The sequence below is a fragment of the Engraulis encrasicolus genome, chromosome 3 (genome assembly GCF_034702125.1).
Source record: "Engraulis encrasicolus isolate BLACKSEA-1 chromosome 3, IST_EnEncr_1.0, whole genome shotgun sequence".
In the NCBI taxonomy this organism is placed as follows: domain Eukaryota; kingdom Metazoa; phylum Chordata; class Actinopteri; order Clupeiformes; family Engraulidae; genus Engraulis; species Engraulis encrasicolus.
In genome coordinates this window covers 41,495,636-41,519,654 of record NC_085859.1, presented here as the reverse complement: position 1 = coordinate 41,519,654, position 24,019 = coordinate 41,495,636, and the positions used below count along the sequence as shown (strand labels likewise).

General features: G+C 43.7%; 1 protein-coding gene across 1 annotated transcript; it reads left to right on the top strand.

Moving 5' to 3' along the window:
* Window positions 1-3,509: 3,509 nt before the first annotated feature.
* On the top strand, window positions 3,510-23,868 carry si:dkeyp-117b11.1 (B-cell linker protein). The gene is made up of 19 exons (XM_063194497.1): window positions 3,510-3,871; window positions 8,637-8,659; window positions 9,560-9,594; window positions 10,137-10,174; window positions 12,671-12,761; window positions 14,065-14,153; window positions 14,612-14,669; window positions 15,502-15,594; window positions 16,694-16,725; window positions 18,635-18,671; window positions 19,242-19,335; window positions 19,671-19,695; window positions 20,037-20,067; window positions 20,467-20,572; window positions 21,484-21,521; window positions 21,702-21,745; window positions 22,291-22,362; window positions 22,737-22,895; window positions 23,748-23,868. Exons 1-19 carry the CDS (start codon window positions 3,833-3,835, stop codon window positions 23,862-23,864), a joined length of 1,221 nt encoding a protein of 406 aa, XP_063050567.1. The 5' UTR covers window positions 3,510-3,832; the 3' UTR covers window positions 23,865-23,868.
* Window positions 23,869-24,019: the final 151 nt, after the last annotated feature.

Below are 24,019 nucleotides of genomic sequence, written 5' to 3'. Positions count from 1 at the left end.
TATCAAAGTAATAGCCAATTTAAGCCTACACGAATATTTGTGAAATTACAAAAAATTGTTTGTTGTATTTAGGCGTTAAGTAAGCATCGTATGACGGTACATATTTTAAAATTAGAACACATGAAACAGTATTAAAATAGAACAAAAGTGAATTTTCAACATTTAAAGGCATATGTGTGAACCAAAAAATACACATAATCACTTAAAAACTCTAGATACATATGCAACCAAATCAATACAATTTTAATAACTTTTAATTGTGTCTGACGGTGTTGACAAAAAACAAGGTATGATCGGAGAAAAGCCTGATTTCTGAAAAAAATACATAATGGGGAGATTGGCCTTGTGCATTTCTGAAAAGCCAAGACCTTAGTCTACGAGGATATACCATATAATTTTGTAATTCACTTTGTTTTTTTCTGTCAACATTACAACCTGTTTTAGCCACTTTCTCAAGAATCAGTGAGTAATAAATGGATCCTTGGGAATTAGGTGTCCAGCAGCATAAACACATTCACATTTCATTTTACTTTAACATTGACATTGGTTGAACCATTTCGACTGTGACTATGTCAAGGTATGAGAAACAAGAAGTGCCCTACCTGAAAACAACCCTGCAATGTCAAATAAACAGATTATGTAAACATAACCCTTATTCATTACACCAGAATACACTTCTGATTAGTTAGTATAGTTTTTGAAAGGGAAAGGGCATTATACTCTTCATATTATTACATTACATTACATATGCATTTGACAGACGCTTTTTAACGAAAGTGACTTACAATCGAGGACATAATCAGTGACTTTTTTGTAAAGCACAGGGTTAGGTAGAGTACACACACAAACACATGCCATTGAGTCTGGCTCGGGACTGGGGCTACTCAAACATTACTGTAGTAGATAAGAAAAGAAAAGCAGAAAGAGATGTGCCTAGTCTTGCTTCCTCTGGGAGATTGTTCCACCACTGAGGAACAGTGACTGACTGGGATCGCTCAGAGCGAGCAGGCGGTAGGTCCAGACAATTTGTGTTGGAGGAGCATAGTTCTCTTCCAGGAACATAAGGCCTAGTATGTCTATGTCCTTCAGATAAACTTGGTGGTTTTGTAGGCAAGGTTCAAGGCCTTGTGCTTGATTGGGGCAGCAATCGGTAGCCAGTGCAACTCGACATCATATACCATATACATTTCATTAAGTTATACAACGAGCAAGCGGGGTAACAGTAAAAATGCAAAAATGTCAAAACAAGGAGGAAACAAAGAGCAAGACAGTACAGAACCCATGATGAGCTTATAACATCTCCATCTAAAAAAACATGACTGGTAGAGGCCTTCAGAGTCCTAGCCTGCAGCAAAAAGCCGACTGTTGACTCCGTCAATGCGGAGCCAAAATCTTTGGGTGGAGTAGGCTACATAGGATGGAGTCACCATGCGAGGACAGTCCACCATCGTACAGGCAGAAATGGACTAGGCCTAAAGGTGGCTTTTAAAAGGACATCTTTTTAACTCTGTATACATGTTTCAAAAAGGGCCATAAGAGTCTGTCTTGTGAATGGTTCTCTGAAAAGAAAGCCATTAGGATCTGATCATGAATTCCATCTGTAGACATTTAGGTAATTGGTTTGTAAACATTGCCATCTGCTGGTGCTCAGCAGCAGTGCACAAAGATGGAGCGTCACAGTAACTGTAATGTTATTATAGTGAAAATCTAATGAATAGGCCTGTTGTACTATATTATAGTTGTTGTACTATATTATAGCACGCCATTGAGGGCTGCCCCCTTGCATGGGTGAGGCATAAATGCAATTTCGTTCTGTGCAGTGTGCTGTGTTCACTGAAGTGCTGTGTAACAATGACAATAGGAGTTGGAGTTTCCCTTCACTTTCACTTTTCACATAGTAAATATGCCTGTGCAAGTGCAAATACGTGCAACACTTACACACACGCACACACATACAGTTTACACGCACACAGACAGACACACACACACACACACACACACACACACACACACACACACACACACACACACACACACACACACGCACAAGTTCATGCACACATGGCCCTACCTTGGCCTAACGGTGGAGCACTTGTTCGCTGTGCGTCCGACCTGGGTTCGATTCCCAGACAGGGTCCTTTGCCGGTCCTTCCCCGTCTCTCTCTCCCCACTTGCTTCCTGCCACCATCTTCACTGTACTGTCGTAAAAAAGGTCAAAAAGACAAAAAAAATATATATTTTTAAAAAGCTCACACACACACAAGCCTGAAAGGTTTTTCAAGCTGCAAGGATAAGTTTCTGATTTAAAAACAGTAGGCCTATGTGTAGTGTATCCCTCCTGTACCAGTGATATGTGGGCTGGGCTGTGCATCCCAATACCTGTTCTCTCCTCCTACACACATCGTTGACCAGAAGTCAAGGCTGCATTACCGTCATGACAGGCAGGGACGGATTAATGCACAGGCTAGATATGGCTGCAGACTAGGGGTCATCCCCACCTGCCAGGGGGGCCCTGACTGGCCTAAAGTGGAAAATTGCATAATTGTGACAACATCTGTCATGTTGAGTACAGCTGGTAAACATGTTACCCTTACTTCCTTACTTCCTAGCTTGTAAGTATGACACTCGCTATGTAAATGTGTGGCGAAATTTGCATTTCAGGGGGGCCCACAGGCAACCTCTAGCCTAGAGGCCCCAGGCCATCGTAATCCGGCCCTGATCACAGGTCCCATTTTAGCTGATGCAAATGGCGGCGGAATGCCCAACTCCAGATCATTCCGCCAAATGCAAATGAGGTCGTGGTGGTAAACACAACAGTGCGTTCCTGTTTGTTATCCAAAAAAACCCTGAACATACAAAACAGAATCACGAATATCCAGGGCTGTACTGGCCATCCGGCATAGCGGTCATTTCCCGGTGGGCCCCGCACCCTCGTGGGCCCCTATTTTCAGTAGGCCTAATTCCCACCGGCAAGTCAGTTCTGCGTCCCTAATTGTGAGGGGCCCCTTTAAGCCAAAAGTGCCCAGGCCCCATTTCTCCCCCAGCCCAGTAAATATCATAGTATCACACTGAATGTTACATGCTTGCACAGTGGTAATGTATGGTGTGAGTTTGCTTACCACACAAACTGATGCAGCGCTGGTACCAAGTGAGACACAAGTGCTACTGATATCATCAGATATTTTACACCATTACCACCGACGCATAAACACACATTCTCTATGCAAGAGAGAGAGAGAGAGAGAGAGAGAGAGAGAGAGAGAGAGAGAGAGAGAGAGAGAGAGAGAGAGAGAGAGAGAGAGAGAGAGAGAGAGAGAGAGAGAGAGAGAGAGACAGACAGACAGACAGACAGACAGACCATAGGCCTAATTGCAAGTGCTAGGCCTACAATAATCAAAAAACGGTATTCTGGGTGTGGTTATAATATGTTTCCACGAATGAACCGTTATCTTTGCATATCATCATCCGGGGTGGATCGAGCACCGTTAATGCGCGATGGCCCAACAAGCGCACAAGGTGGAACCAACATATAGGCCTATATTCACCAGCAGCGGACGAACGTGGCAGCAAATCACCAATAACAGCTAAGTAAATGCAAATCCATAGCCATGGTGGTTGACGATGTAGTCCCGTGCTCTCAGACCACACATTGTACTTCACTTTAGCGATGCTGGTTTTTCTTTCGGGAGGACAACGCACTCACTCAGACTTTGCTGCCTAGTGTGACAAGTGCGCACTGGAACTCGGTGTGCGCCGCTCGCTCAGAGGTTGCACGACGGCCAGGTGTGCCCGGTGTATTTGCATTGGAGTTTGACGCCTGTGGGATTTCCTCATGACTATCATTGCGGCGGCTGAAGAACCGTTGACCATGGTAAAGTACTGCTGCTTAATTTCCTATGACATTTAGCTTGTTTACTGGCAGATATAGATCGTCTTGACTTCTGTTTTTCGCCTTACCGTGCCGTTGAAAATATTGAAACTGAGTGTAACTGTTCATATATTCTCCATCACGAAACAAGCGTGAACCGTGACATAGTGACGCGATGGGAATGTTCATTGGGTCGTAAAGCAGGCTTCACAATTTGTGAAAGAACAGTTGCACAAAGAAGGTGGCAAGTGGCAACGCTGGTTGGCCACTACAGATACCTAGCTTACTTTCCATTAGAAGCTAAATAGTTTAATGTCCGCAAAAGAAGATAAATGAACGGCCTGGGGACCCATTTCTTAGCTTTCAGTTTTACTTCAAACTGGACAGTTAAGAGTGTGTTATGTTTTGGATAATACAATATCCAGTCTTGGCCTACAGCATGTCCATAAGCGGTCAATTCTGGATACACATTTGTATTTATTTTAAAAGCCCCTAACACGATGACGTTCTTGTTTCCTTTTCCTCTTGTCGTCAGAAAAGACACAAAGCCGCTTTTGTGTCACGGATTTCGTTGTAAATGTTAGATTCGTCAAGCATAAGCTTTGCAAATGGTTAATTATAAATTAATAAATAGGCCTAGATTAATTGGAATAACAGGAAGTGAATCCAGCAGGAGTGATTTCATGTTGCAGGTTTGCGTGTAAGAGAATGAGGAAGAGCAGAGGTTGTAGGGATGGGAGAGCAAGGTGGTTAACAATACACCAGTGAGATCGATTTACACTGTTGCCTAATGTTTACCACACATTGAATAAGCGGCGGACCACTTGTTCACCAACTTGGTTGCCTTTGGTGTGGAATCTGTAGGGATGTCGTCCAGTCATCATGTCAAACTTATTAACTAACCCACTTCCTTGGATACTTGCCGGCATCCTCTTTTCACAACTTTAGAAATGACTGCTGACTGTTATTTGTAGGCCTCTCTCTCTCTCTCTCTCTCTCTCTCTCTCTCTCTCTCTCTCTCTCTCTCTCTCTCTCTCTCTCTCTCTCTCTCTCACACACACACACACACACACACACACACACACACACACACACACACACACACACACACACACACACACACACACACACACACACACGTTGTGAAGGGCCCTAGGGGTGTATGGGTGTGTGTGTGTGTGGTTGGGGAGGGGTCTTCCCACCTGGGTCACCAAGGAGCACAGAGGCCGACATGAGATAGCCTACATAAATACGTAGCTTTTAATTCCTACATCAGAATCATAACTGAAGATGTATCTCACTGAAGATACTAAACTTTTCTGGAGCAAAAAGAAGTCCAACTGCTGACCACCAAGCTATTTTGCTAAGATTTCTTTATTAATTCACTGGAGGAATGCCTCTTAAGTGAACTGAAGGAATGAGAATCTTCACAGACATGGTCAACAGACTTTAGTTGCAGGCAACTGCATTATTTTTGGAGCTAGAAAACATCTCATCCTTTCCTCTGACCATCGGGGCAGTCATGGGTAAGCGTTAAGGGTGTCAGGCTTGTAGCCCAAAGTTTGCCGGTTCGACTCCCGACCTGCCAGGTTGGTGGGGAGAGTAATTAACCAGTGCTCCCCCATCCTCCTCCATGACTGAGGTACCCTGAGCATGGTAGCGTCCCGCTGCATTGCTCCCTTGGGGCGCCATTGTACTCTGTTGCATTTATTGTATGAGTGGGTAACCTATGGCTGTCTTATCCAACCCCCAATATACTGTCATTTTAATGTTATGCACGTTGCACAAAAATAGACCTGAAGTGTGCGGATTGTCTCCTTTTTGTACAGAAATGTTATGCACATTCACATGAAATATGACATGTTCTGCAAAGCAGTCTTAGCAATTGTGCAATTTTTTAATTTGCATGTTTAAATTTGCTAATTTATAAAACTTGAAGTGGCCCATTGAATGATCCCCCCTCTCTGCATTAATGTAATGCAATGCAATACAAGACAATGCAATGTACTGCAATGTAGGGCTACACATTATTTCAAAAATGTATCGAAATCGCGATATTAAGAGTGGCGATATGCATATTACGAAAATTACCTAATTATCGCGAACAAGTAAAACATTTCTGCGCAGTCCAATCACTAGCTGAATGTCAACAAATGCACCCCCCACACAGAACAAAAAAAATTAGTGACAAGAAAAACACTCGGCTATTATAAAGGCAAAAGACCTTAACATCAATTTTGGTCAAAATTGAGTTAATGTCATTTTTGGGGTATTTCAGACCACCTTTATCATGTGAATACTTATTGAGAGCCAATTTGATTGTTTTTGATGTCAAAATAAAGAAAATAGGAAGTTAAGGTATTTTGCCTTGGTACGGCCTTGGTACGGCTCCTTATTTTTCGCCCATGATTCAAAGGCAGAGAACCTTAACTTCCAACTGCCATTTCATAAATATAGCCTTTTATTCAATTTTGATTATATTTTCTTCAATTTCAAAGTATGTTGTGTATTTATTCATGATATATTAGTCTTTCTACACAGTAATTTGTCTACCAGGCTGTTTATCTGAACAATTTTGAGATACAGTATAATGAAATGCAATGTAATTCAATGCAATGTAAACACATTCCCGCCATATCCTAATCTAACTAAATAGGACATCTAAACGTTATCTATGTAATTTAAAACAGACATTATGACCAGTCCTTGCTTATAGTTTCTTATAAAAATGTATAATTAAAGTTAAAATGAAAAAAAGGGGGGGGGGGATATGGCAGTTACTGCCTTTTGGCTCAGCATGACTCCTCACTGTTGGCCCATGATACAAAGGCAGAATACCTTAACTGCCAAAAAACGGTCAAAATTCAAATTTGAACTAATTTTTTTTGCTATACATATTTATCTCCTTTATAGTAACCAACTGTCAAATTTTGGGAGCTATAACTATTGCACTTTTATCTGGACAGAGGATAACAAAACAAAAACTTTGAAGCCACTTTTCTCAGTTTCACACTCTGGTGAGTAAAGGTTCTTTGCCTTTGTAGGGCAGTATATTTCTAAATATTGTTTAAATAGCCTATCGCTATCGCGGTATTGCATGTTTTTATCAAGTATCATTATTTTCTGATATTGTGCAGCCCCACTGAACTATAATGTAATAAAATGTAATGCAAGGCTTCCTGGTGACTCAGTGGTGCAGCCCCCTGCTGAAGGAAAGCACAGTTTGTTTACAGTATGGTATACCCTGCTGCCTGTGGAACCAGGAAGTGGGCGAGTGGGAAAATGAAGCAGCTTCTGCTTTTACCAGCAGGCCAGAGGCCACCTTTCACTTTTAACAAGCACCTAGACAGTCACACACACACACACACACACACACACACACACACACACACACACACACACACACACACACACACACACACACACACACACACACACACACACACACACACACACACACTGTATGCTCTCACTCTCTCTCATACTTGCCACACCCACACATACACATGTGCTCACACACACACATGCACGCACACACACGCACACATGGCATATTACAAGGTTTCAACTTTGTAATATCATACTACAGGTGTTGTAATGATATCTGTAAGAGTACTTCTAGTTCTACTTTATGCAACTCTACTCATTGAAACTCCAGTTTAAGCCTCTACTGCATGGCCCCTGCATTAGTCAAGCAAATGAGACCTTCATGCCTCATTATATCTTCTATCGCAACTGCTTCAGTTCATACACTTCGTACAGTCTGTTTGTGTAACGCATGCTAGCTAGACGACCCGGCACTTGAGAAAGTGGTACACCACTCCTGACACCTCGAACCAGGAGCCCTACACGACAGATAGAATAGCTCGGGTTGGTAGCTCGGGTTGGTGCAACGTCTCCTTTCAATTTCGCAATCTACACATGACTTCACACCATGGTCTGTGTAGAATGGCCGCTTTCAGTTAACCATGTTATCAAGCTTAGGTCAGAGCCAGTAGCGGAACAGCTGCACACAGGGCCCCAGGGCAAGACACTGATCCCACGCCCCCCCATACTGCCTGCCAAGGTCACAATGGAGCTCCTACCAACAATACGGGAGGGCCCTGGGCCCAGAGGCAAATGCCCTGCTTGCCTGCCCTATACCTCCGCCTCTGGTCAGAGCCTGAAGGGAGTCTATTTTGTCTTTGACTTGGCGCCAAGTCGCTTTCAGACGAAAGCTTCATCACTTCTGCTTTGCTGTCTGTAAGATAGTGAAAATTAACTTGCACAATCTTGTTTTGGGGTGGTGGTTACTGTGCAGTAATGTTGCAAGCAACGGCGTCGCACGACAAAACGATAGTGTTCTGCTGTTCACACCGTGTAGCCTATTACAGGAAGTGTGGCCAAAAGAAAGGGCCTAACAGACAGTGGTGAACAGTTTTGCATGCAAAGCAGCCTTTAATCTTCAGCTTCCACTGTGGAAGACCGAATGGGGATCAACTTTGTGTGTGTGTGTGTGTGTGTGTGTGTGTGTGTGTGTGTGTGTGTGTGTGTGTGTGTGTGTGTGTGTGTGTGTGTGTGTGTGTGTGTGTGTGTGTGTGTGTGTGTGTGTGTGTGTGTGTGCCTGCCTGCCTGCTTGTTCCTGTGTGTGAAGGGGAGAGAGAGAAAGACAGAGAGTCAGTCATTACAAATGACAAAAAAGAGGTTTTATGTGTGTGATTGTGTGTTTCATTAGTTGGTATGCCACTTGATTAAAAATATGACATTGTTTCCTTTTCATTTCTTACAGAGTTTCTTTGAGAAGTTTAAAAAGTAAGTATAGTAGTTGGGGCATGGTTATGTAAAGAAGGGCTGCACAATATATCGAAAATATATATCGATATGCGTATCACAAAAATGACTTCATTATTGCTAACAAGTAAAACATTTCTGTGCAGTCCAATCACTAGCTGAATGTCAACAAATGCGCAAGAAGCCTGCCTTGACCAAAGCCACGCCCCCCACCCTGACCGACAAATTAGTGACAAGAAAAACACTCGGCTATATTTCTAAATATCATTCAAATATCGTTATCGAGGTATTGCATGTCGTTATCGTGTATCGATTTTTTTTCTGATATCGTGCAGCCCTAATGTAAAGCGTGTGTTGTGGAAGGACTATAGGCAAACACACATGCACACATACAGTGTTTGCACTGGAAAAATTCTGTTGGTCTCATTTTTTCCATATGAGTTCCTGTTTCATCTCTCATTCATGCCTCCTCTATCTCTCCACTGCTCTCTCTCTCTCTCTCTCTCTCTCTCTCTCTCTCTCTCTCTCTCTCTCTCTCTCTCTCTCTCTCTCTCTCTCTCTCTCTCTCTCTCTCTCTCGGGTCTTTGCCACTCCTGCAATCTTTCTCGCCTATGTTTTCCACACGCGCGCACCTGTCTCTGCCTCACAATTGCACCATTGTCATGGCTCTCTCTCTCTCTCTCTCTCTCTCTCTCTCTCTCTCTCTCTCTCTCTCTCTCTCTCTCTTTCTTCCGCTGTCTTTCCTATATCCCTAATTTCTGGTTTCTTCGCCATCTCTCCTTTGTCAAACATGTATTCCACAACCCTGTCTCTTCCTCACAACTCGCCATTCTCTCTCTCTCTCTCTCTCTCTCTCTCTCTCTCTCTCTCTCTCTCTCTCTCTCTCTCTCTCTCTCTCTCTCTCTCTGTCTCCATCCACAGACACAGTGCCCCACCTGCTCCCCCAAAGCGTATCGGTAGGTGTCCGCACCACACGCCCTCCCTCCCTCATGTCCTTTTATCAAAAGTGCGCTCAACTCCCAATTGTTTCTTATAAGGTCTTTGGGTGCGAGCGAACAGCTAAGTTCATATTTAGTTATAAAGCCGCTGTCGGGTGTAATTCTTGTAGTTTTACCCACTAACCCACTAGATTAAAACTACAAGAATTACACCGAGGCTCCCTCCCTCATGACCGTGAGCCAGCCTTGTGGCCTTTGGCTGGATGGCTGGATGGATGGCTGTCCACTGATCTTATCCCTCCAACCTTATCTGATGACTAAAACACCAGGTGCCAGTCAGACATACCGTCGGGCAGCCACATTTGCCTAAAACACCCGACTCGGTTTTTTTGGGGCAGCAGATAGACTTAGTCATGGCGTATCTGGTTCATCGGACGACGGACGTGGCTGTGCCTGTGCATGTTTTGCATTACATTTGTATTGTGTCTGTCATGTGTAGGGTTTGCAGGCTTTGGCTTTCTTGTGTAGGCCTAACTCAGTGTCATTGGTTTGGTCCGCAGAGAACAACACTTCCTATGGATGGCCGGATGATGAATTTGTGAGTAACTTGACATAATGACATAACATAACATAACATAACATAACATAACATAACATGACACGACACAACATAACTAGGGGTGGGACTTAATTTGAAAAGTAAGCTTAAGTAATTAATCTGAGGCTTTGTAATTTCTTAATCATGATTAACTACAGTAATATTAATATATTATATGTGTCTTTTTTGTTTTGTTTTTGACAACCGCCAATTGGGAACAAAGCCTTATTCGACAAAGTCTTGTCTCTGGTTAAAAAAGATGGTAACCACTTGGACTGCTAACCAGGGGTGAAAGTAGACGGGTGCGCACAAGGGCATAGCACCCGTATAAAAAAATGTACAGCTGGTGCGCTGCACCGGTAAGAGAATAGGTTTAATGCTGCCCAAAACCCACATTTAAAAAACGTCTGCTATTTAAATAGAAAACACATACAACCACACTATGCCAATTGAGACAAGTGTCATATAGTCATGCAGCGATATAGATCTGTAGTGCACATGTTTATTTTGTTTGTTTGTTTGCGCGTGGGGGTGGGGAGTGGCGTTACTAGCGGAAACTACTTCCACCCCTGTTGCTAACACAGATCTGCACAGACTGCAGCAGTTCAGTTCCTGTGCTCATAGCTGTTTGCATCGGAGTTTGACCATACTGTAATGGCTGAGGTGTTTCAGTGATGTACATACAGTGTTTCCTGCAGAATTTTCGTTAGTCAAGGTGGTGGGGCGTTAGTCAGTCAGCCTCAAGCAAGTCACCATCATCAGTGGACATGCTGTGCTGTGGTTCTGTGTGTATTTTTTGGTTAAGCATCTTAAGAAATTTCATTCACAACATGAAATCTTTATCTCTTCAGGGGACTTAGTCAAGGTGGCCGCCTTAGCAATAAAGTGCTAGGGGAAGCCCTGTACATAACATAACATGACATCACATGCCATAACATAACATAACATGACATGACATGACATAAAATAACAGCACAACATAACATAACAGTGCATACCGCAGGCCAAGAGGAATTGTGTGGCGCTATGCCCCCTCTACCCGGCGAAAATGTTACTTATGCCCCCTATGCCCCCTACCCAGCGTTGGCTTTTAATTCTGGCGTGCTGCCTGCACCACAGCATTGTCTATGTATGGTAAGCAGTGATAAGATAGCGATAACATGGTGTAGTCCAACTGGCCACCATTGAATCGCGTCAGAGCTCATCTCAAGAAAGGTAACTTAAGTTTAGCTCCTTTTCTCGCGCCATACACACCCAAAACACCTCCCAACACCGCCCACACAAACTCAATAACTTATCATACATTGCTCTCGCAGCCCTCGACACTTTTGCCGTGTTTGGTGTAGTGCACATACTCACTTCACACACTGTTCATGCGCACTGAAAATATGGACTTATATACAGCTTGTATAGCAGAATCAGTAAGTAATTGTTTTTTGACATGTTCACACATTGTTTGCACATTGTATGTTTTTTGACATGTGTACACATTGTATTGACATGTGTACACTTTGTATGGACCACAGTGTTTATGGGTCCTGCAGTCAAATCAGTTTTAAAATGGTCTCTGCTTAGCTCGCAAGTGCCATAGCAACACAAAGCCACCATTTTTGACTGCCGTATTGTATTTCGTAAATTGTTTTTTGTCTGCAAAATATTTTCATATACTGCAATTGTTACTGTTCTAGCATAACCTGGTCTTGAAATTCATACTCATGTTAGCTGATTGGAGCTCTACAGAGGGAAAAGCTTGGCTATGCTATGGCTACAGTAGTTCCTGGGTATAGATGACATTTTTTGCGGATGTCAGCTGGAATAGCAGCAGTTCATCTAAGCACTCAGTGAGAACTTCCCCTCATGGTTTTAGTTTACTGTAAGTCATCCTGAAGTTGACCCAGCTGCTGGGAGACCACACTGGCTCCACCAGGAAGCCAGAAACCCGGCCACCAGCAGAAGTGGTGAATGCAGGATTGCAGCAGATCGGTAAAGCATTGGTTATTGGCAGGAGGGGGCAAAGGGAACAGTTGTCCCGGGCCCAGAGAAAGCGGGGGCCCAGAATTGCGTCTTAATTTCGTTGTACAGTATGTATTGGGTACGTAACTTTCAGACGAGTTTGTCCTGGGTCAGGCCAAAGCTGTCAGCGGCCCTGGTTGTTGGCGCCAAGATAGCCTTTTGCTGTTAGAATGTTTGTGGGGTATGATGAGGGCACTTAGTTAACCATTTCAGGTTAACAGTTTCTGTGTTTCGTGGCTCACAACTGGACACAGACACACAGACACACGCACATGCACACACACGCATGTACACACACACATGGACACACACGCACGTACGCACACACACTCACACACATGTCTTTGTAACAATGTGTGTGCGGTTTGTGTGTGTGTGTGTGTGTGTGTGTGTGTGTGTGTGTGTGTGTGTGTGTGTGTGTGTGTGTGTGTGTGTGTGTGTGTGTGTGTGTGTGTGTGTGTGTGTGTGTGTGTGTGTGTTCAGGATGAGGATGGTGATACGTACGAGGCTCCTCCATGCGAGAGGCCGGCAGTCAAGGTGCCCACTCGGCCCCCAGAGGAGAACGTTTACCTTGGTAACCAAACACACACACACACACACACACACACACACACACACACACACACACACACACACACACACACACACACACACACACACACACACACACACACACACACACACACACACAAACCACACACCACTCACACCGCTCACATTTCACCCGACTCACATTTCACGCAAATTTAGGTCTAGATATACTTCAAAAATGCTTCTTTGGATAATGTTTATTGCAAAACAAAAAGTTTGGCGACCAGTCTGTGCCTAGACTTTGAGCCGTGCATTGCTTGGTGGGTCTGCCCACAAAAAAATGAGAAACACTAAAAGTAACAAAAATGAGGTGCACACAAGGCTTGTGTCGAAGATTGTATATTGAAGCCATGAGGTAGTGCACAGAACAGAAGTAGTAGTGTAGCTCCATTTTTATATGCACTAGCTTCCTTTGTTACTTTTCAGCTACAATATATACAGTTTTCCGACACCAGCCTTGTGTACGCTTCATCTTTATGTTTTGGAAAATGGTTACCTTGGTAACCAACCACCCACACCGACCACATCACTCACACCAGTCACATTTCACTACTCTATCAATATAATGGTGCGTATGTATGTATATTTAGGCCTAGAGGGTCCATAGTTAGCCCTGATGTCTCCTTATGTGGGCACAGTGACCAGCCGTCAAAGGAGATTGGCCCCCACAGAGATTGGCCCCCACAGAAGAGAATGTTTACCATGGTAACCAACCGCCCACAACAACCACATCAACCGAAACACTCACATTTCCCCTATTCAGCTGCACTATTTATCTACCAGTAGGAACATAACCTAAGGCCTACACACATCAAAATTGCCCCTGTTTTTTCCTCTCTCTATATATCTGTCTGCGTGCGTGCGTGCGTGTGTGTTTGTGTGTTTGTGTGTTTGTGTTTGTGTGTAGTGAAGGGCCGGATTAAGATGGCCTGGGGCCCCTAGGCTACAGGTTGCTGTGGGGCCCCCGGAAAGCAAATTTTACAACAAATGTACGTAAACATTGTCATAATTACGAGCTACAAATGAAGGATAATATGTCTACCAACTCTACTCAACACGACAGATTATTTATTTTTCATTTTTGACCAATCAGGGGCCCCCTGGCAGGTGGGCCCTCCCAGGCTGCAGCCCTATCTAGCCTGTGCATTAATCCGGCCCTGTGTGTGTGTGTGTGTGTGTGTGTGTGTGTGTGTGTGTGTGTGTGTGTGTGTGTGTGTGTGTGTGTGTGTGTGTGTGTGTGTGTGTGTGTGTGTGCGGGCACCTCACCTGTGTGTGTTCCCCTGTAGATGGGGGCTTCAGTGGCAGGTCGTCCAACCCCGTGGTGCCCATGAGACAGGCTGCTCCACCCCCACGACCCACCAAGAGCAAAGCGGCCGTGAGTGGCAACACATCTCAAGACTCAAGATTCAAGATTCTGTTTATTCAACACAAGAGAACACACAATACATGATGCCACACAACACACAATAAGTTGCCATAAATGAGATGCATAAAGTGTAGTGGTGTGCATTGGCACTGCTCTTACGATTCGATTCGATTGCGATTTAGGAGGTAATGATTCGATTAGCCCGATTCTACGATGCATTGCAATGCATTACATGCCTACTAAAAGCAAGGACAACATTTTCATCAGTCATAAGGCAATACAAGCAGTCAGATTCTGAACAACATGTATTGGCTGTTGTGTGTATCAGTCCTGCTGCTCTGAAGTGCTTTAATGTAATGTAAAGTTTGTTAACTCTCAGTCTCTCTCTCTCTCTCCTCTTCTGCATATACAGTATATGTATATATCTCTCTGTCTCTAAAGATAACTCTTTTGTCCATCTGCCATAGAAACCAATGTCACCGCCTGCAGACCCTGAAGATTTCTACGTCGACCCCAATGTAAAACGTGAGGAATATAATAATGTTATACTCTCTCTCTCTCTCGCTCTCTCTCTCTCTCTCTCTCTCTCTCTCTCTCTCGCTCTCTCTCTCTCTCTCCATAAAAACTACGCCCGTAACGATGCATTTGTTGCTTGCTTGTCACTTCAAAGTCAGTTACTTACAGCACTTGTGTAGCTCTAGTCACTTTGGTGGTGCATTCCATTATGCACACTCCCGTCCGCCACCTGTGCTTGTGGCCTCGCCCCTCCTCCGTGGAGAAAGCAATGCAGTTTCTCAGCTGTCTGCCTAGCCACAACAACTTTTGAGGAACTGTTTTTCCATTCACCATCCCATTTGCAAATGAGAAAAAGACATTAGAATTGTGCCTTCGCAAGATATTGAATTAATTTTCTGTCGTCAGTGACATCATCATGGTATCACAAGCAGGCAAGTGAGCAAGGGAGGACGGAAGTCCGCAGATTGGAATCCACTCTCTGTGTTTGTGCAGTGACCATTACCTTTCAAAGTGCACTACCAACATGCTACCACAAGAGGGAGATATCCCCATGATCAGAGCAGTGGCCATGGGTAGACTCATAAACTAATGTACAAACTTATCCGTTGGCAGAGATGTATAAAGTAAAAGTACTCTTACAATGTATCTCCCTCATTTGCTACTGTGGAATAGCTGGTGTATAAACTGTGTCCGCTGTGTAAGCACTGTTGTCATTACATCAGGAAGAGTAGTTCTAGTTTATACACCTGTTCTTTGGTTAGTCCGCTAGTAGTCTTATACCTGACGTACACATTAACTTTTAACCTTCTGTTTTGTGCCTTTATCCGTCTGGGTGCACCAGCTCCTGAGATTGATCGGAAAGAGAAGCCCGGGAAGAAGCCAGCCATGCCCAGGCCAGCCAGACCTCCCCCCGTAGCCAGCCCACCAGAAGAAGGTCTGGAAATCACTTTTAATCTTAATTAGTGGTGTGCATTGGCACTGCTCTCACAATTCGATTGGATTATGTGATGGAGTGACCATCACTAGGGTTGTGGGTGTGTTCTGACTAACATGCCAACGAGCCTGGCTCTTTAGCCCCAGTTTACTATCCCAGAAGGTCTGGGTTCAAGTCCCAGCTGGACTCTCTACTCCCCTTCGCTACAAATGGTGTCAGATGTGGGATGGTACCGTGAGGCCATCGTAAGCGTACCCATTGTGTGTGAGCCGTAATTCCATGTGAGGAACCCCCAGGATTGGTGACCCCGGTGTGAGGGACCCCAGTGATGGGTGAAGCATTGAGGATGGGGCACACTGGATGGGAGAAGCATGAATGGCAGTTGCGTGAGGGACACCATGAGTGTGTGAAGCGCACGGGTGCGCTTCCCGAAGGGGAAGGCAGTGTGATGGAGTGACCATCACTAGGGTTGTGGGTGTGTTCTGACTAATATGCCAACGAGCCTGGCTCTTTGGTGTAACGGTCAGAGCCCCAGTTTACTACCCCGGAAGGTCTGGGTTCAAGTCCCAGCTGGGCAACTCTACTCCCCTTCGCTACAGATTACAATTCGGTTGGTAACGATTCGATTCGAGTTGATTCAGTCCGATTCTATGATGCATTGCAATGCATTACATTTCTATGATGCATTGCAATGCATTGCATTTCTGCTGAAAGCAAGGAGATTTTTTTCATCATGAGGCAATTTAAGCAGTCAGATACTCAACAACATTTTATTGGCTGTTGTGTGTATCAGTCCTGCAGCGTTACTGTAATGTAAAGTTCATTTGCTCCAGAAATGCCCACAAAAGTAATTGAAACTTGGAAAAATGTGCTGCATCGATTATGGCATTTGCTCAATCGATTATTGAATTGTCCTACCCCACATTTGAATTATTGTCCTACTCCACGAATTGATTATTGTTGACACCACTAGTCTTAATTATCAATCCTCCAAGTACCCTTCTTTTTCATTGCTTGAATTACAGTTCCTTATCACATTTGCAGCATATACTGTTACCAAGATATTGCTGTGACACAGCTTGTTTTTCTTGTTCTTCAGACGATGTGTACTTGGATCCAAATGAAGGACAGGTAAGAGTGTGTCTTACAGCCATGAAGGCAATAAACGTATTGGAGACACTGAACTTGTGAAACTGTTTGATTTGAATTGTGCAGGACCTTGCATTATCCTTACATTGAAAAAGATAATAGTTAGGTAACACTTCCAAATAAGGGGCCATAATTAACAGTAAAGTAGCTATAACCTAATACTTAAGTAAGGGTTAATAATCATTACTTAACGCCATATTAGACACATATTAATTGTTATTAATACATATGTTGAGCATTAGTAAGCAGTTACTTAACTATTAGATAACAATACCATATTATTATTTAGCTAATATATAAGTAAGGGCACAGTTAATAGTTAAGTAGCTATCAGGTTATTCTTAACTAAGGACCAAAATTAATACTTACTTAATACAAAAGTATGGCATAACTAATGGATAAATAATACATAAATATTGGGAGTTGGGACTCTTATAATAGAGTTGGCTGAGGATAACTAATGGTTAATTAATGGATAGATATTGGTGTTTGGGACCCTTATATTAGAGTTGGCTGCAGATAACTAATGGTTAATTAATCCATAGATATTGGTGTTTGGGACCCTTATAATAGAGTTGGCTGCGCATACCTAATAGTTAAGTAATTAGTCTACTGTGACGTCTAGCGTTCACTCGTTCAAATCACTGTAACAATGGCAACAGGAGCCATTATATAGCAAGGATTGGACGTACACTTCTCAATGATGGTGGGGTGATGAGATGTAATTTGTTCATATACCACTTATTAGTTTTAATGGTAAAAACCCTACAATAAATGCAGAACATTATGAAGAGTAATAGTTTTGAAGCGAAACTAAACCATTCCTTTGTGATAATTAAGTTAATGTCTGAAAATATTAGCTCCAAGAAGTGCAGTGCATGATGGGTACTCAATCTACAGACAATATTTCGGTATTATTTATTCATTAGTTATGCCTTACTTTTGTATTAAGTAAGTGTTAATTTTGGTCCTTAGTTAAGTATGACCTAATAGCTACTTAACTATTACTGTACCCTTACTTATCTATTAGTTAAATATTTTTTATGCTATGAACTTGTAACACAAGGTAATAGTTATCTAATAGTTAAGTAACTGCTTGCTAATGTTTGACATATGCATTAATAACAATTAATATGTGTCTAATGTGGCGTTAAGTAATGATTATTAACCCTTACTAAAGTATTAGGTTATAGCTACTTTGCTGTTAATTATGGCCCCTTATTTGGAAGTGTTACCAATAGTTATTTAACCCATTAAGAAACGGTGCTATGAATTTGCTGTTATTAGAATGCAATGACCAAGTTGTAGTGCATTACTGAAGGCCCTATGTTTGTCATTGTACTGTACCACTATCGTAGTTGACTTTTCAATGACTATTGCAGTGTTTCACTGTTGGAACGACGTGCACTATGAGGCTATGGCTACGAAGTGGTTTTGTTTTGAACCTAGGATGACCGAACATGGAAACTGCTTTGCACTTTTGCAGCTTGGTGCAAGCTGCCATATTAACCCATTGATGCCTAACGCTCTTGCAAAAAAGGCTGCTGAAGGCCTAAGTCCTTTTTAAGAAAAGGTACCATAGCCTATAAAAAACGAAATATCTCTGAAGCACATGAAACATGCAATAAGTAGCTTTTAAACGTTAAGGCCATCATCTTGCATTAGAATGTGTTCATTCAGCTCTAACATACCAAGATTTTGAATAAAATTGTCTAAAATCATGAGCCTGAATGTTGCATCATGCAGCTCCAGGCGTCAGGGCCAATGTTGCGCAACACAACATCCATCATCAATGGGTTAAGAAAGGACAGGAAGCCAATATATGATTGGTATGTGCAAATGCCTTGTGTGGTCTACTGTATGTTTATATTCACATCAGTGTTCTTCATAGGGTGATGGAGACGACTTGTACCTAGAGCCTGCAGCAGGTTAGTGAACACACATGCATCTGCCTCCCATTTTGGCCACAAATGTGCCCGAAATACAGGTGCACACACAAAGACACAAAGACACACACACACACACACACACACACACACACACACACACACACACGCACACACACACACACACACACACACACACACACACACACACACACACACACACACACACACACACGCACACACACACACACACTGTGGTAACCTGTAATGCATGAACCACAAAATACTGACGCTGAGGTTGTACTTTAATATAAGATAGTATGTAAACATATACATATTACGGTGTCGGAGAGAACTGTCAAACACTGCTTGCAATTGTAACACCTGATCTTCCTGATCTTCTACCGGATAATACACATTCATACATTCTATGGTTGCCAGGCGCCACCTATTGGTAATAATTAATATTGCCCATGTTTACATCATTACAACACACGCACTCACACATACACACACATACACTCACACACGAGCGCACGCACGCACGCACACACACAAGCACACACACACACAGACTCAGACCATAGTGTGAAGTTATGATCTCTATTACAGCGACGCCCCCACCTCCAAGAGAGCCTGCATGGAAGCCCTCTCCACCCAAAGCAGCCGCGCCCCCACCCAGCAGACGAGAACCACCGCCCACCCTGTAAGAAACTTGGATTTGCTCTATCTGTCTATCTATCTATCTATCTATCTATCTATCTATCTATCTATCTATCTATCTATCTATCTATCTATCTATCTATCTATCTATCTATCCATAAAGGGTATCTATTATCATACCCATGTTATTCCACTGTACCTAATGAGGGATTTTAATATTTCATTTTCTTTTACTTCCATTTTACACACCTCTGAAGATATGTGATTGGTTGACATGATAACAATGATCAAGCTGCCATTATATTACTGTGATGATGTGCGCTTTACGTACTGTGACTGACTCATGAGCTGTGTGTTGATCTCTGCCTGTATATGCAGAATGAAGCCTCCAGTTCCAAGATCTGTAAGTATTAGTTTATTAGTGTCTGTGTGTGTGTGTGTGTGTGTGTGTGTGTGTGTGTGTGTGTGTGTGTGTGTGTGTGTGTGTGTGTGTGTGTGTGTGTGTGTGTGTGTGTGTGTGTGTGTGTGTGTGTGTGTGTGTGTGTGTGTGTGTGTGTGTGTGTTTTAGCGTGCGTGTGTGGGTATTTGTGCAGCTATTTGTGGGTGTTGTTTGTGTGCATGCGTGCGTGTGCGTGCGTGTGTGTGTGTGTGTGTGTGTGTGTGTGCGCGTGCGTGTGTGTGTGCGCGCGTGCGTGTGTGTGTTGGCATTTCCAGCATCCTCATGGTCTCTTTTGTCTTCTCCAGAGCACTCTTCCCCACATGGACATTAGAGCAAGTAGGTACTGTGCTGTAAAGGGCTGACTATATGGCAATGTTTTTCTCTGTAACTGATCATTTTGCTTATCGTTCACACACACACACACACACACACACACACACACACACACACACACACACACACACACACACACACACACACACACACACACACACACACACACACACACACACACACACACACACACACACACACACAGGCCCGGATTAATGCACAGGCTAGATAGGGCTGCACAATGGGGGCCCCGTCTGTCGTGTTGAGTAGAGTTGTTAGACATATTATCCACACACACACACACACACACACACACACACACACACACACACACACACACACACACACACACACACACACACACACACACACACACACACTAATAGCTGTATTCCTTCTTAGTTCCTCCACCAGAGGTCCGGAGATCGTCCTTCCCAAGCAAGATGCCCCCACCCACACCTGTCAGCAAGCCCCCCCTGCCCAACGCACTCAAGGAGGCCAAGCCCTGGTAATGCACCCTGGTCAACACTAGAGGAGGACATTTTTCGGGAATTCCTGTGGGTCATGCGGAATGGGAGTCCAATTTTTAGAGATGAACGGGAGCGGGAATACAAATGAATGGAAGCGGGCAGGAGCAGGATTAAAAATGGACGATTTTGAAATGTTTTTGAGTGGGAGAAGGCGGGTTTGGGAGACATTCTTACAGGAGGATGGGATTTTTTAAAATTCCAGCCCGGGAAGGGATTTTTTTCTGTGACCGGGATGGGATGGGAGTGAAAATCCACTACCGTGTCTTGCTCTAGTCAACACATCCCATCTCATTGTCTCCCTCTCTCATACACACATAGAGCTGCTCACAAACTGACATCATCTTATATGATGATCATGGTGGTGATGATGATGATGATGATGATGATGATGATGATGATAATGGTGATGGTGATGGTGGTGATGATGATGATGATAATGATGATGATGATGATGATGATGATAATGGTGATGGTGATGCGGATGATGATGATAATGGTGATGATGATGATGATAATGGTGATGGTGATGCGGATGATGATGATAATGGTGATGATGATGATGATGGTGGTGGTGGTGGTGGAGCCCATTCTTGGGGAAAAATCAACTAGGTTATTCGTAAAGGCAGCACTAGGCTTAAAGTGGATTTTTTTCTGTTTTTCTCGTAAAGACTTCACGTTTGGCTTGAGTTACTGTTGTGTGGTGATGATGATGATGATGATGATGATGATGATGGTGGTGGTAGTGGTGGTGATAATGATAATGATGGTTGGTGATGGTGACAAGGATGATGGTGATGGTGGTGGGGTTGATGATGATAAAGGTGATGATGATGATGATGATGATGATTATGATGATTATGACATCGGTGATATTTTTTATTTATTTCAGTCCCCCTCCCCCTCCTATGATTGACAGTATCGGCCAAGGTGAGAACCCCCCTAGACGACCCCCCCCCCCAAAAAAAAAAAACACCCACCCACCCACACACACCCACACCCACACACACACACACACACACACACACACACACACACACACACACACACAAACAAATACAATAAAAGTAGAACACAACTCTGAAAATGTCTGCTTTTTTCTCTGTCTAGCCCCCTTACCGAGCCCACAAGGTGGTTCAGCATCTGAGAATGAGGTTTGTACATGGCACGTTTGCTTGTGTGGTGTGTGTGTGTGTGTGTGTGTGTGTGTGTGTGTGTGTGTGTGTGTGTGTGTGTGTGTGTGTGTGTGTGTGTGTGTGTGTGTGTGTGTGTGTGTGTGTGTGTGTGTGAGAATGAGGTGTGTACATGGCTCTATTGCTTGTGTGGAAGTGTAGTGGTGTTGGGACGGTTGGATGTCTCCAGGGCTCTAAGTTAACTTTTCATCACCAGCCAAAATGGCTCATAGATGCTAACCTTACTAGCCAAACACACACTCACTAATGGGTCAAAGTGGCTAGTAAGTTGGTCTTTTCTACCGGACAAAATTAATTTCTACCAGCATTTGGCTGGTTGGCTGCTGTTGATTTATTTAGAGCCCTGGATGTTTCATATTTGTGTGTGTGTGTGTGTGTGTGTGTGTGTGTGTGTGTGTGTGTGTGTGTGTGTGTGTGTGTGTGTGTGTGTGTGTGTGTGTGTGTGTGTGTTCATAGTTTGTGATTAGTCAGATAATGGTGATTCACATTTCTCTTTGATTTCCCAGGAGAACAGGGAGTGGTTTGCTGGGAACTGTGATCGCAAGACAGCAGAAGACCTACTGCACAGAATAAGCAAGGTCTCTCTCTCTCTGTCACTCTCTCTCTCGCTCTGTCTCTCTCTCTCCATCTGTCTGTCTCTCTGTCTCTCTCTCTTCCACCCACACACACACCTACACACATACTCCTCTAATGCACACCAATCTCACTCCTCTAATTATGAAATTAATTATGTATTTATGCTATTATGTAAATACCTGTGTGATGTTTACAAAAATGACCACCCACACATCCATTAGCAGACACAGACAATCACAAACACACCATACATACTACAGTACGTGTGGGCATAAGATGAAGAAGTTACAGCTCATATTTGTGTGTGTGTGTGTGTGTGTGTGTGTGTGTGTGTGTGTGTGTGTGTGTGTGTGTGCGTGTGTGTGTGTGTGGGCAGGATGGGGCATTCTTGGTGCGTCGGAGTTCGGCCCAAAACGCCCGGCAGCCGTACACGCTGGTGGTGCTATACAGGCAGAAGGTCTACAACATCCCCGTACGCTACATAGAGGAGACCCAGGGATACGCTCTGGGCAAGGAGGGCAAGAAGAACGACGAGGTGGGGACACACAGACAGACAGACAGGCAGATGGATGGATAGATAGATAGATAGATAGATAGATAGATAGATAGATAGATAGATAGATAGATAGATAGATAGATCGATAGATCGATAGTTCGGCGGCAGGCAGATAGATAGATAGATAGATAGATAGATAGATAGATAGATAGATAGATAGATAGATAGATAGATAGATAGATAGATAGATAGATAGATAGATAGATAGATAGATAGATAGCAGTACCTCATTTAGGGTTATCGTGTGTTAAGTTGCTCCCCACTCCCGCTTCTCACCCCTCACCAGTACGCCCCCACAACCCTTCTATCTACCATGTTGACCGGGTCAGACTCGGACAACACCACGAGCCACATGCTCGCCTAGCCAGGCCACGGCCATGCTAATGCTCGCCCGGATCCCAAGCCTTTCCGAGGCAGAGCCACAAGTCACAAGTCACAAGTCACTCACCACAAGCCAAGGCTCCACAGTCTGGGCCAGCGCCCTCTCTTGCCACTAGTGTGGTTGGGCCTGTCACCTTAACCGATTGCTCTAGGTATGTGGGATAGACTCTTGGAACACGGCAAGGCAGATGGCCAGCCACCCTAATCGAACTGTGAGGTGACAGGCGTACAACTAAAGGACCATCAGATGCCAAAGTTACAAGTGGCTTTAGATAACACGGCTGTCTGTAAGAGAGTGAAAGCACATAACTTGTCTAATGTCAAAAATTATACTGTTATAATTATGTAATAATACTGTAACTGAGCCATTTTGTAACTATGTAAAATTATGCAGAAAGATTTAACTATCTCTCTTTCTTTCTCTCTCTCTGTCTTTCTCTCTCTCTGCAGGTTTTCTCGAGCCTTCAGGAGATTATTTTTCATCATCAGAATAACCCTCTTCTCCTGATCGACAGCAAGAGCCAGGCCAAGCACACAACCTACCTCACACAAGCAGCACGAAAATAACACGCACACGCACACGCACACGCACACACACACACACACACACACACACACACACACACACAAACTAACTTATTTCTTCTCAGCAGGTTACACACAATGATCTTCAACATTTCTCTCCCTCTCTCTGGCACCAAATTTTAAGCTCTGTGTACAAT